This window comes from Sylvia atricapilla, chromosome 3 (assembly GCF_009819655.1).
Source record: "Sylvia atricapilla isolate bSylAtr1 chromosome 3, bSylAtr1.pri, whole genome shotgun sequence".
NCBI classification, from domain to species: Eukaryota; Metazoa; Chordata; class Aves; order Passeriformes; family Sylviidae; genus Sylvia; species Sylvia atricapilla.
Genome location: NC_089142.1, coordinates 86,081,664 through 86,095,869, shown reverse-complemented (window position 1 = coordinate 86,095,869; position 14,206 = coordinate 86,081,664). Strand labels below are relative to the sequence as shown.

The 14,206-nt window shown below is 38.7% G+C and overlaps 1 protein-coding gene across 1 annotated transcript in view; it reads right to left on the bottom strand.

The window, feature by feature from the left end:
* PLB1 (phospholipase B1) overlaps nucleotides 1-14,206 on the bottom strand; it is a 69,897-nt gene that overhangs the window by 43,004 nt on the left and 12,687 nt on the right. The window contains exons 10-20 of the mRNA XM_066314432.1: nucleotides 13,171-13,233; nucleotides 12,275-12,355; nucleotides 10,738-10,804; nucleotides 9,953-10,011; nucleotides 8,780-8,853; nucleotides 7,255-7,298; nucleotides 6,432-6,540; nucleotides 5,501-5,552; nucleotides 3,491-3,571; nucleotides 1,939-2,004; nucleotides 1,149-1,249 (exon numbers count right to left, since the gene is read on the bottom strand). Coding sequence (XP_066170529.1) covers nucleotides 1,149-1,249; nucleotides 1,939-2,004; nucleotides 3,491-3,571; nucleotides 5,501-5,552; nucleotides 6,432-6,540; nucleotides 7,255-7,298; nucleotides 8,780-8,853; nucleotides 9,953-10,011; nucleotides 10,738-10,804; nucleotides 12,275-12,355; nucleotides 13,171-13,233 — 797 coding nt within the window. The remainder of the gene's footprint in view (nucleotides 1-1,148; nucleotides 1,250-1,938; nucleotides 2,005-3,490; nucleotides 3,572-5,500; nucleotides 5,553-6,431; nucleotides 6,541-7,254; nucleotides 7,299-8,779; nucleotides 8,854-9,952; nucleotides 10,012-10,737; nucleotides 10,805-12,274; nucleotides 12,356-13,170; nucleotides 13,234-14,206) is intronic.

Sequence of the window (14,206 nt, the reverse complement as noted above, 5' to 3'; positions counted from 1 at the left end):
GTCATTTGCCACTCTCAGGAAAAAAAGACAAGACTTTCAAGATCAAAATGCTCCTTCAGGTTTTTCTTCTACACAGTAGAAGGGCATTTATTATCCCACACAGGGCCTGCTTATTGCCCTGTAAACTTGGCTTGCTGCCAGACAGGCAAATGTTAAATTCAGTACGGCACCTGAAATGATGGGGAAAGATTCCAGCTATCGTGAGATAATCTAATCCTAAAGCCTTTGCTAACTATCCTTGTCCAATGATTAGGGCCTCAAGTACTCCAGCTAGTAACCTTTGTTAAAAAAAATATATATAAATAAATTTTAAAAATATCTACAACTGGCTATTGGGAGCACAACCACCCTGAGTTTCAAAACCAATTTTCCACTGACAGCTGTGAGGAAGCCCTTAAATCACAGTAAGAGGGTTGCATATCTGTCCCTCCTGTAAAACCAGTGGCTGCCCTCATTCACAGGACAAAGTTATTCTCCCTGTCTGTCCAGAAAAGCAGAGACTTACTTTTCTGAAAACAAGGAAGTCCTGCCAGAAGCAACTCCAGGGGACAATGCTGGACCCTATCTGAGTCACCAAAAGTCCACTCAGGGTGCAGACTACCTCAGTAGTGGACTAACACTGATCTGGAAAGGAGTGTTGAGCCATAAAGCAACAGGGGGCACAATTAAGCATCTGAATCATCTACTTGAGACACTAATTAGAGATAAAACTATTAATCAGCAATGAGATTACAGAGACTGAAAATTGTGGAAGCAAGGGGAAGAGTTTTAAGCGCAGAAAAGTAAAACTGTAAATACAACTAGAAAACTTTGTGTCTTAAGTGTCTTCTCTATTTTCCCCAAAGAGTGCCCAGCTGAGCTTTCTCTGCTCTGGCTTGAACTCACTTTCAGGGTAAGTGCAGAGCCAAGTGTGGCACCTCCATAAGAAGCAATAACAGCAGGGCTCAGATACAGAGCCAGCAACAGAGAGACAGCTTATTCTAAATGCTGTGTTGATATCAAAATGTAGGTACATGCACATGCCCAGAGAAAGATGTTTGATAGTCTGAAATACTAGATCCTTTTCCCTTTAAGAAAAAACTTCCCAAGGAAATGTTGCAGCCTTCTGTGAACAACAATGAGAGCTGTAACATAAATAATCTGCAAACCTCATAAGCAGTTTTGGGCAGCTATTGTTTTTCCACGCATGCAGCTCCCGGAGTCTTGCTATGGAAAGCATCGTCACCAGGTTCACATATGCCCGTGGAACCTGCCAAGAGAACAAACAAATCCATAGCAAACTCCTGCAGCACACAGTGCTGGTTTTGTCCCCACACAGCCACAGCAGACCTTGGTAGCAGCCTGCTGATTCAAGTATTGTGTATTATTTACAACAGAGGTGTTCAAAGTACTTTCTCAATAATTAATTCCCCACACAAGGAATACTAAATTACAGCTCCTGCCTGCACTGCCTAGTTCTATTCTAAATGCTGATAGCTGGTCACTTGAAAATAATGGCTTCAAAAATGTCCAAACAAGTTGTTAGAGGTCTCAGCAAGACCCAGACACCTGCTAACTCTTAAAGTATTCTCATCATTCTTTATGGGGAATATCAGAATCTCTCTCTCAATGACCATAAAAATATACTTATTTGCAGTTTAAAGAACAAACAAAGCATTTTCTCATCAATTAATAATGTTTGTTCCACTTTGCTACGTTTTTTTAATATTATTTCTCTACAGTACATCAGCTAGAACCAAGAATATCCTCATTGCTCTGGTAAAAAACTTCTCCAGCCCTTTTTGCCTTTCACAAAGATTTTTCTGTGAGCAAGCACCTCTGCACACAGTAGTACTCTGCAGATGAAAGCAAGGAAATAAATTGTTAATTAATAATCAGTGACTGCTTTGCAAACAGAACAAAACCCCTGCTGCCACATACTCAAAAAGTTTGATTTACCTCTTTGTGAAGTAAGTCCAGAGCTATTTGTATATTGTAGGTGTAGTTTTCAGGAGAATGCTGTACCTGTTAAAGCAAGAGGGTTGAATTTTATTATCAGTTTACTCAGTCACGGAAAAGAATGACTAGCTGGAGTCTCTCACAGTAGTGTTTAATGTTTGTAACTCTTGAGTCAGAAGTAAAGAGTCATAGGCAAAATGGTCCTGTCTCTGCTTTTCTTCCTTCCCATCACAGCTATCTCACCGGCAAGAAAAGATGTAGCAGCCACTGGATACCAGTGAGGGTGAAAATTCACAGGGTATTATCAGACATCACAACATCCTCAATTCCCAGGCTTCCTTGGGCTGGTCTTAAAAGCACAGCCAACAACACATTAACAGGGGCATACATGGGAGAGAACAGTTTGTGTACAATAAGTTTATTTCTACTGTATGGAATATTAGAACATGCCTTCCATATGCTCCTTGCCTGCCACAAATAATAATTGGGAAAACTTAAGTGTTTAGCTGGGAATGAAATCACTTCATACAGTTGTCTTTCAGTACTGAAATTTCCTTGTTCCATTTTAATGGTTTAAACACTCTAATATTATTGTCTCAAGCAATCCAACATTTATTTTTTCACTTGTGGGACTACAACAGTCACATAAACTTTCTTACGAGAAATGTCTGTCTTACTTTCAGCCTTTTTTCTCTCTCATTTAATTTCAAGCAGAAGTTCATTGAGAGCTCCACTTGCCTACTCTATAGAAGCAGACAGCTCAGATCCCTTACTCATTTCCTAAGTCACAGCTCACCAAGAGTGCTGTGATTGGCACTATTTGTACTTGTGTCACACGAAGATTGCTGAGATCTTTGGATGCACACATGCTCTCTCCTTGCCACCCATCCCAGTCATGTGAACAGGCACTTTGTATTTCGGTTGACAGCAGAAGTAGGAATGGTTAATTTGCTGCTTCCTTGTCTCATAACCATCTTACTGTGCTGCTTTGCTTCCTTTGTCCTTCCTGATCCAAGATTAATCATGAAGGGTGACGAGTATGTGCTCAGCTGCCTGTGAGTAGGTAACCTTTGTCACTGAGGAGTCTGCCACAGCCTTTCACCTCCTCTACAATCACACATACTGAAGGCTAGATACCGTATGCATGCTATATATATATAACATGTATACTACATTACATATGATTGAATTAGCATGAGCTGTGCTTAGAACTTTTCCCATAGCACTGAAAATATTAAGAGAGAACCAAATAAGACTTAGAAGTGTGACAAGGTAAAGAGGAGTAAAAACACTTGGCTATGCAACAAAAAGTTATCCTACTTAGCAGCAAAACAAAGTCACAACAATTCTGTTTTTACAGGTGTTCTTAAGGTGTCTCTAAGGTTATCAAAACATTATGCTGAGCAACCTGAAGGTCTCAGTACCATTACATTCCAGAGCTGCACCATTAAGACCTACCCTATTTAGGTCTCACCCCCCCTCCCTCTTACCCCCTGGAATTCATAAAGACCCTGTGGCTTGACTGGCCCAGTTCATGCTGCAGGGAACTTACTGGATTGTTGCAGGACTCGCAGAGATCATTTCCTCCTATGAAAAGCGTTATGAGCTTCCAGTCATTCTGGAAATCTATTTTCTACAGAGAGAAGGAGATGGAACATAAGTTTTTAATTAAAAGAAGAAAAGGAGGGAGATGCCAGCAACATACTCAATACAAATTTCCCATTTCTCAGAGTACATGGCTATCATTCCCTAGGCATCCATAACAAGTTTGTAGTCACAACTGAAGATGTAGAACCTGCTATGATCTAAACCAGATTTACAATATCAGTGGCATAATGGAAAACTATTTGCTTCAGAAAACTATTGCTGAAAATCTATCTCTATGCTTTTCTTAGTAGTGTCTTGTGCATACAGAGTGACTCTTCCTGCAGTCCTAGAATTATATCTTCATAGCAAAAATTATGGTATGTGTTTTACTGTGTGATAAATAATGCAGCTATCCAGCAGGTAAACCCTAGGGGACAATATATTTCAGACTTGCTGTGAGACAAACTGCAAAGAACAGTGAGGCAATACAAACCCTAACAATAATGGTAAAATATTACAGCACTTTTGGTTTCTGCAAGGATTTTGCAAAAGAATAGCTTGCTAAATCAAGGTAATTATGCTACAGTAAATAAACACCTTCTTAGATTTGAGGAAAACTTCAGATACGCTTAGTAGCATGTTGAGGATGTTGTGCTCAATATTCTAATGCTTTAATTTCAGTGCAAAACATCAGTAAGAAAAGCATCAATAGTGCACCAGCCTCCAGTGGTTTAAAAATGTCTTCCTTCAAAGGCAGGAGGCAACATATCCCCACTAGTAAACATGCTGTTCAGTAGTTTGGTCTCAAAATGTTAAAAAAATAAAAAAGAGGGAGAAACTTCTTCCTGCACTCAACAAGTGTTTTAAAAAGTGGGGGGAAAAAGGACCTCTTAAATCAAAGATATATGACCTCTACTATGAGCACACTTTCTAATCAGAATGAACTTCACTAGTTATATAAAAAGTACTTATTACCTAAATAAAAGATATTTCCATTAATTTCTGTTAACATTCTCAGGCTAATAAATTTGTCAGAATACTGCTTAGGAGTTTGAATGAAAACCATCCAACCCTTCATTGTTAGTTGCTGTTCCTTTTAATCTCATTTCAGATGCATCCATCAGATGGAAATCTTGTTTACAAGAAAGTGAACCAAGAAGGAAGGTACTGCAAATATTTTTGCCAATATGTACACACCAGAGTATTTACACTAAACACATACAGATATCTTGAAGACTTTTTGAAGGCTTTCCAGCTGCACAATTTGAAAGCCAAACTATTACAATGTAACTTAGGTCACTGATTGCACAGTACATTTGTCAAATTACAAACAGCAAATATTCAAAGCATGAGCTGAGGTGAGAAATATACAAGCAATCCTCAACCTACTGTGCATTTTACAGACCATTAATCAAATAATTCCTAACAATAAATGTGTAAGTCAAAAATCAGCTGATGACTAGATGAAAGAGGGGACTAATTGGTTTTTATAGAAAACAAGTCCCTTCCTCACTTCACATGTTCACTCCACACAATTTGCTCCTTGAAAAGCTTGCCCTCAACATCCTACCATGTATCATTTTTGCTGGAAAAACCACCTGCTTACAAGATAGTTAATAATGCCACAGCAAAATCCTCACAGAGAAAAGGTTCTGTTATCTTACAAGATGACACAGTTTGGAAGCAGAAGCAACAACACTACCTTTACAGCCACTTGCTGAAAAAATTATGAAAAGGCTACAATTATATGGGTTTAAATAGTAACTATCTCATGCTGGTAAAAATTCATTTGAGACTAAGCTATAGATTATTTTGTGCTGACTCATACTCTGCACTGGGAAGTATTATCCTGTACCCTGCTGTACCTACAGCTTTAAAGTTTGGCATTCACTGTTGAGATCTGCTCTTGGTCTGTTAGAAACTAATGATGCCATGTCACTTCCTTCTAAAGACACTCATGACATGTTGAACTCACAGTATCATTCTTCATGCGGTCCACCAGCTTCCTAACCTGCCCAGGAACATCCCTAAAAATAAAAGAAAAATAAAATCATAAAATAAACTCATAAAAATTAAAGAAAGAATCCTACATAGATAACAAGGCAAAGAGGAAAGCTAATGAATGGACATCAAACACCTGAAAACCCCAGAAAAAGTCTGATTTTCATTGAATGGAATATATGATACAGCCAACAAAGGCTGTTTCGAGACAGTGATGGAAAATAAAATAATAAAAGAAAATAATTAGCATCCAACAGGCACTGGGCTACTTTGCAGATGCTGCATAGTTACACTTTAATGAACTATATAGAAAATGCATTTTTCCCACCATCATACAGATGCTATCAATAGACATAGCTCTGAAATGCATGTGCTCCTACCAATGTCATTATATGGCCTCAAGGCACTGAAGTAGGTCTTATAAGAACTGCTACCAGTGGAAAAAAAAATTAGGATATGAATTGCACTGAATATGGTGCATAATTATCTCTAGTTAATTATGAGCTCTGGCAGACCAGGAATTAAGCAATCCACAATTTTCTCAGTCTCTACACAAACTCTTGGTCCTTATGACAAGAGGGTTGAATATATCTCCTATAAAGTGGAGATATCTTTTGTCTGACTCACAATAGGACAGCTTTCTGAATAGTGTTCATAAAATGCTGTGGCTTTCTTGGCTGAAAATGTCAGAGAAAGTATTGCTTTTGTTGTTAATTTATTTGACATAGATTAGAAACACTGCAAAATCCTCATCACTTTTCTTGGCCGTCATGCTATAGTTAGTATAAAGAAACCTTTGCCTATTAGACGTACTGCCAAAGTCCAGAGTTTGGGCCTTTTTAAGTCACAAGGAATTTTATAGAAAAAAATCAAATTTCTATTAAAATCAAAACTTTTCCTCTTACTCTGCAACAGCCCCAGCCACGGCTTGGTTCAATGCAGCATTGTTTGAATTCTGTGTTCCAGTGCCAGTGGAATACCCTACCAAAGATGGGTTGAATTCACGAAGAATATCTGCAGAAAGAGACAGCACCCTGAAATATTGCTTCTTGCAGCAAGCAACAAATGAGGCAATAAAGGTTAGACTTTAGTAAAAGACCATTAAAAAGCTTTAGGAGATAGCTATATATATATATAAAAATCAACCTTTAAGTATAATAAACACGGAGAGTCATCACCATACAACCATTTCCCTCCATTCAAGATTTCTGAATTTCATTAATTCAGATATGTCATGGCCTAACACGACCATCTTGGCTAGCAATGCCATTTTGCCTGGCAAGCGAGGCTGGGTAGCCATATACTCAGGCAGGAGAACCTCATGCCATCATGCTCTAACTGCAGACAGGTTGGAATCAAATCCCTTAGCCTGATGGCCCCAGATGTATTAACCCCAAAGACCTCAGATTCCCTTCTAGATCTTAGGTTACAAGTTATAAGCCTCACAAACACCTCAGATCTAAAATGTCCTGACCTTTAAAAAGCATGTAAAATCTGATCTTGTAATGTGATTCTGCCCCTGCCTAAAACAACTTTCCCATACAGTCAAAATAGTTTCTTTAGGCTATGAGCTAAGATCTTTGATTTATCTATCCCAAACACATTTTAGACAGAATTTTTAAATAGAAATAGACAGAAATTTTAACCCTCTTCTCCTTTTATAATAGCAGGTATTTCAATAATAAACCACGCCACATATTTATCAAATTTACAGAAAAAGTCACTTACTTGGTAATGTTGTGACTGTGCTTATGTTTTCATTTCCTCCAACACTGTTAAAAAGAAAGGACAGGAAAAGTGTGGTAAAGTAGGATGAACTCAGCAAGGCTGTGCACAAGGTAGGAGAGTGCCCCCTTTTGGGTTACTGCCCATGTACAGAGCACGCTGGGGCTGTGCCGAGCCCACCCATGCTCTGCGTGCCTGTCCCCAGGGGGTCGCCACATCCCAGACACTCTCAGCTCCAGCAGAACAATCATATTAGAAGCCCTGTACAGTAGTTGTCCTTTCAGCTCTTTCACGTGTTTTGGCATATGCTCAAACCCAGGTGAAAGAAATGAGATTTTTTTCAAGGCTGCCACCTTTGCTACAGCTGCACTTATTAAAATATTTACAGCTTCCATTTTTAGCTAACAAATCTAACCAAAACAAAAAATTCTAAAAGCATATATTTCAGAGTGGTAAGTAAAATCAATACCTTTGCCTTCACCTATTACCTTCCCCCTACTCACATTTCACTCAACTGGAAGAATACTACTAGACTAGAGAAATTCACCATTATGTCTATGTGCTCTTTACTGTCCTTCATGCTGAAAAAATACTTATACACTTGTTGCAAAGAAAAATGTCAACAGATTACTATCAAAGATCAAAATATAACATGTTTGACTTAGAACACTTCTGTGGTGTCCCTTTAATCTGGAATAGATTAAGCGCACTAACACTATCCCTGGAAGCGCTTGAAGCCAAGCTGGACAGTGCTCTGAGCACTCTGGACTAGTGAAAAGTGTCCCTGCCCATGGCATGGGGGGTGCAAACAGATGATCTTTAAGGTACCTTCTAACCCAGGCCATTCTATGATTCTGTGAATGTGCTTAAACTTCTTCTAAAGTTGCAGGGACTTATATCGGTAAAATATGATGAACAGAAGATCAGCCTGACAAGTTTGGTGTTAAATCATACTGTTGCAGATTAAGAAATGTGTATGACTGCCTTTTATGACTGTCTTTTTGATGTGTCTAACAATGTTGCATATATAAAAGTCTGTATTGACTCATAATTGATAAACTGTTCTCCATGATGTAAGCAATACTGGGAAAGGATCAAGGAAAGAGATACTGCATATGAAACAACAGCAGAAAAGATTTTTTGTAGCCCACCAATTTTAAATGAGACAAATGGGTGATGTGGGCAAGAGCAGACGGGATACAGAAAGAGCACATGATGCAATGGTGATGGAGTTTAGAAGACCCCGTTCCAGGGTCTCCTACCACCATGAGATTGAAAAATAACTTCTTAACAAGGACCCCATTTTTCCATGTACCCAGGTCTATTCCAGCCATGCTACATTGTACTCTAGATAACCACTAATTTGAGTATTTTCTTTATCATGAGTTATAGCACAGCCATGTGCCATCATGCAAAATGAGACATGAAATCCAGTTCCCACAATTCATTTGCTACAAAAACAACTATATTGATCAAAACTGAAGAAAATGGATTTTCTCCCACCGTAGGGAAAATTCCTGGGACTCACCTCCAAGAAAGACCTCGGTACTGAGTCAGGACATCCAAAACATCATGGCGTCTGGATCCTGCCCCATTAGCTGCCTGGAAGAAGAGTTCACCTTCAGAAAATAAGCATTGCTACAGTAACTAGTTCTCTGACTGATCCTAGTGAGAATAATTAAAAAATATATTAATGAAGCAAGATACATCATCTTCTCAAAATAGAACAGATCCCTGTTCTCAAGAGGATCAAAGGCTGAAAGTATTTTAACTCCATTCCAGTGAATTATCCTCTTCTATCAACTCTATGATTAGATCAAGTGGAGAAAAAAATTACTTGAGAATGTTCAAAATACTCATATAATTCTAAATTTACATAAGGAATAAATAAGATAGCAGTGGTCCTGAATGAATAATTTATTATACTGTTCCTCACATTAAGAATTTGTACAGCGATGTTATGTCTTTCCCAGTTTCTCCAAGGAAAAAGACTACAAGGATTTAATGTGATAATTAGCAGAGAACATGTAGGAAACATGAATTATGATATGAGCAGTAAAGCAGTGACCACTGATTGGACAATCACAACCAGTCTAGTGGTAATGAGCTGACATAGTACTAGGAATTAATTTTTTTTTAACACTATTCCTAGTGTTAAAATAAAAAAAAATTCTCAAGGCAAGTTACACTCTACACACCTGATGTTCTATTGCAATTTTAATCCTATATTTAGTTAGTAGGAATTACAATGACTTCATAGGCTTTGGGATTATCATATATATATTTATCATATAGATACATGGAAATACACAATCAGCTGCAGAACTTTTTCTTTCTCTTCATGCTGCTTACTAATAGCTTTAAGGGCCAATACCTTGGGAGCTGCCAAAAACCAGTAAAGAAAAGCAATTGTTTCAAGTCCATGGTAGCAGAATAATTTTGCTGCTGCACAATCTAATCTTACGTCTCTTCCTTGTGGGGCACTCTTGTGGACTTCAAATGGGAACTGTGCACTCAGATTACACTCATGATCTGATTACCAATCAGCCAAGGTGGAGTATAGAAAAAAAAGTGAAAAACATGTCAGGCTCAACAGGGCATAACTGTATGCATTCGATTTCCCAGGTTAAAAAATCAAATCTTTCATTGCAAGTTTTTCATTGCTTGCTTTATCAATGGCTGCCCAGTGATTTTTACTTACTGTGAGTGAATCTCCCAGGGCAGCAATCACCCGAATATCTGCTGGTTTCAAATTATGAACTGAAAAAACAAATAAAGGTAGTGTAAGGGAAAGAAAGAATGAATGAAAGGAAGGAAACTACAAACTGTGATGGTTAATAGAAGTTTTCCTCAGAATAAGCATAATAAAGCATTGCAGAGACAGTATTTTGAATATTCATGACAGCATCAGTTCAGAATGACAGAGACTGATAGGCATTGAATCAGAAATGATTCTTGGTACCATAGCTGGGCAGTAGATACAGTGACAAAGGCAGCAGCAAGATTCCAGTCTTGCGTTTTTTCTTCCTCAAATTTCTTTTAACTGGTGAAGACAACTGAAAAGCAGGTACCGCTCTGGTGCCAGCACAGAGTGGATATTTGGAACCATCACAGATTCAGAGGAAATAAAAAACCAACCCAAGGAACTCCATATGGGTTTTTGCACCTCAGACTGCATTAACATGAGCCCCCTACAGTTTTTCCACTCTGGAAATGAAGAACCTGATTGCCTCCTATCTTTTCCACTATTACTTCTTTGTTGTACATATAGAAGATGCAGCTGCATAAACTTTCATCACCCTTGAGGTAGTGAACTCGCATCTTGCTATACAACCATTCACATTGTTCCAAAAAGACTCTTAAAAACCACTGTCAACAAAGTGCAGTTTTCCAAAGGAAAGAGTACCTCTCCTGAGTAAACCCAGTTCTGTTCTCCTTCTGTCATCAAATGAAGTAGCTCTATGACAAAAAGGCATAGCACTGTACCTGAAACTGGAACTGTATCAGAGGGAATCCGGTCAGGACAGGGAACATTTGTTCCATAACTCCTTTCCTGCAAAGAGAGACAGGGCAAGACTTCACATCAGTCTCACTACACTCTGGTCATGATAAACCGTTTACATCTTAGAGCATTAGATTAATTAAATCCCATGTACTGTGCATACAACTACCCAGCTCAGCCTGCCCTTGGTCCATGCCTTTTGAAGGCAGACACAAACTCAGCCTGCTCAGAAGTCATGCAGCCTTACAAGTGCAGCACAATTCTTGCCTACCAGTGGGGCCAGTTGTTTTAGACTCTGAGCCATGTTGTGCTTAGCTACACAAAATTTGGTGTGCCCATACCTGAATATCTTTTGCAAGAAGTTGTTTGAACATCCCTGAAATATCCTAGGACAAAACCATACCTCTGTCAGCAGGCCATGACCCTGCCTTCTCCATATGCAGTCCTGTATGTGCAGCCAGGGATTTGCCCTCCTGGCTCTTTTGGGTTGCAGCCTACTGACAGACATACCCCCAAAGTCTTCACTGTTAGTGAAGGGATGACCATCGATAGACAAGAGCAAACCATCACACAAGACTCAAAGATGTGTTTTGGCTCCAAATCTCTCTGCAGAATTCCTCAGAGTAGGCTAACTAGCCGAAGGAAAAGATACTTGTATTTCTTGTTCCATTGTTCTGGATTGGGTTTTTAACTTTCAATTTAAAAACCCAGCAAAACACAGTACTGCTCCTTGCATCCTTAACACCTCCTACACTACAGCTACTTCCAAAAACCAGAGTGGTAGCTACCATTGCCCCATGGCAAGGTCTGTACACCCCAAGTAACCAAAAAAACAGATGGCACTATATTAAAACGTGAACAGAAATGCGTATTACAACTCCAGTGACGAACAGGCTATTTTGTGTAGTTGTGGTCTAGGCATTGTATTCTGACAATTAACATTATCAACTCACTCTGTTCCTGCTTGGGAACACAAAGTTCTGCTCAAAATCAGAGTACTCTGACTTAAAAAACACTATCATGGATCTTTTTCTCCACACATCTAATCTGAAACTATAAAAAAAAAACCAACCAACCAACCAACCAACAAAAAAAAAAAAAAATCTATCTTCTTCAGTTTCACTATGGCATAAACATGACAAAATCAGACCCACACAGTAGTTGGATCTGATTTAGTTTCTTCCATGGTAGGACTAAACAGCTTCATTTTCACTATTCTCTTGTCCCAGGGAAAACATAATTTTTTTCCAGATGTTTAATGTAGGCTCTTACCAGTGAAGGCAAGGCTCATTTTAGGCTAGCTGAACACACCTACCTTACTCACATTCTTACAGAACCCACCAAAGAGAGATTGTGCTGTTAAACATCTGACTGTTTAGTCAACCGTGGAAGTAAAAAGCTGGAGTTCTGCATTTAGTTTTCCCAGGCAGCATTGTTTATTTAGGCTACAACACACTCTTACCCACCCGCCCCACTCCCTGGAATACAGCCAGTCCACTGATGCAAACAGTCCTACTGTACCTGAGATGTTGCTTTGGCGTTTGATGTCCTCAGGGAAGACGAGTAGTTACTATTTCTATACGTAAACAAATATGGATTTTCCTGCAGAGTGAAGAGAGTATGTTTACCAACGCTAATGGAAACACAAGTCAGCTGACGTTAAAGTCTTCTGGCTACATTTTCCGAGAGAAAAAAAATCTTTACGGTATTCATTTTTGTATGAACATTGCCTTAGTGAAGTAAACCAGGTTAGACTTGAAAGTTAAGCCCCAGTCTGAAGCCCTGTCCTAGGTATGCTCTAGGCACGGCACTACTTCCTGCCTTAAACCTAACATCAAACAAAATAAAAAATTCTATTTCTTTGATATTTTAATTGCTGTTCAGAAGATTTTGGATGCCAGTAATACTTTATCATTATCAAATTACTGAAGTCAGAGCTTAAATGCAAAAGCATACAAGAACCTGTTATTTGAACATGAGATGCTCCAATCCTGACTAGCAACAGCTCCAGAGACTAAATTAGTAAATTGTGGCAGCAGAGGCAAATCACAGAAAATCTAGATTATATAAAAATACATGGATTCCATTTTATTGTGACACAAATTTGAATATTGATAATGTACCTCATACCTGCAATTAATTAATTCATATTAGCTAGATACATTTTTTGGACCCCCAAAAAATCTGACAGAGATGATTTAACTAAATTTTGTCAAAAGTTCTTTTTTTCAGAGGGTCATCTGTAGAAAATAAAGACTCCGTGTCAATGAACTTTAGGGACACTCTGTTTTTAACAGTGCAGTAATTTGGGCAAGCACACATTCCCAAGAACTTCAGAAAACAACAACAGTATTTGAAAACTTGGAAATTCTGCAAAGAATAAAGAAAATCACAGAATAACAAGGAAGCCCTTTTACCTGAGATGGACACTGGACATTTTTTGTGACACCATAAGGCTGCTTCTGTCCAACTGGCTGCATCTAGAAAGGGAGAGAACAGAAGAATTGTACACATGCTGTGTGTGGGAAGGAAGGGAAAGCTGCAGCAATGCAAAGGCTCTAGTGCCTGAAGTCTTCCATCGGGCTCATATACATAAATCTAAAAATATATATTTAAAATTTTCTTTTGCTTATCATAAACATTTATCTATGCATAACATACCACATGTGTACCTACAAAAGCAAGGAACTGAAAACAAGTCCTCTCACGTGAGCAGACTCTTTTCATCATGGCTAAAACTTCCATCCAAACATTAATTCGGCTTTTGGGAATGCTGACTCTATAAATGTTGCTTGTTTATCCAACCTTTCAGAACTGTTTCATTATCTACACTCTCACACATATTAGACAACACCAAAAGGTGCTTTCCTACTCCATGCAGAGGCTTAGTAACATTTATATGTTCGTTGGTCTTCTTGTAACAAGATGGAGAGGGGATTAGTATAATGAAAAATTATGGAATTGTTCAGAAAAAAGTGACAGCACAAAGGGGCAAATACCAAAAATAATCACTTCACCTGTTCAGGCAGCTTGCTGAGTGCTAATTAAATTGCAATCACACACAGAGGAATTGGCTGAGGGTTTAGATCCCTCAGTGCATGTCTGCTCAGCTTGGCGCCAGCAGCTGCCAGGACCAGCAGCCTACACAAGAAACAGGATGCAAGGGAGTGAAAAATACAACATCTCCTGACAGCAGCAGGCTTGATGTCACCAATACACTCTGCGCAGGAATGCTATGTTCTATTTTGATGGTTCCATCAATTAAAATAATGGGAAAATTGAGAGAAATAGAGAAGAGGGTTACAGGGTTTATATTCTTTGAGAGAAACATTTGAAGAAACAGTCTGCTTTTTTGAGGGGGAGGCAGGAGGAAATAAAACTAATCTCCCCAAAACGTGTAAGATAATGAAGCTCAGAGAAAAGATACATTGGGATACTTTCCCATCCTCCTAG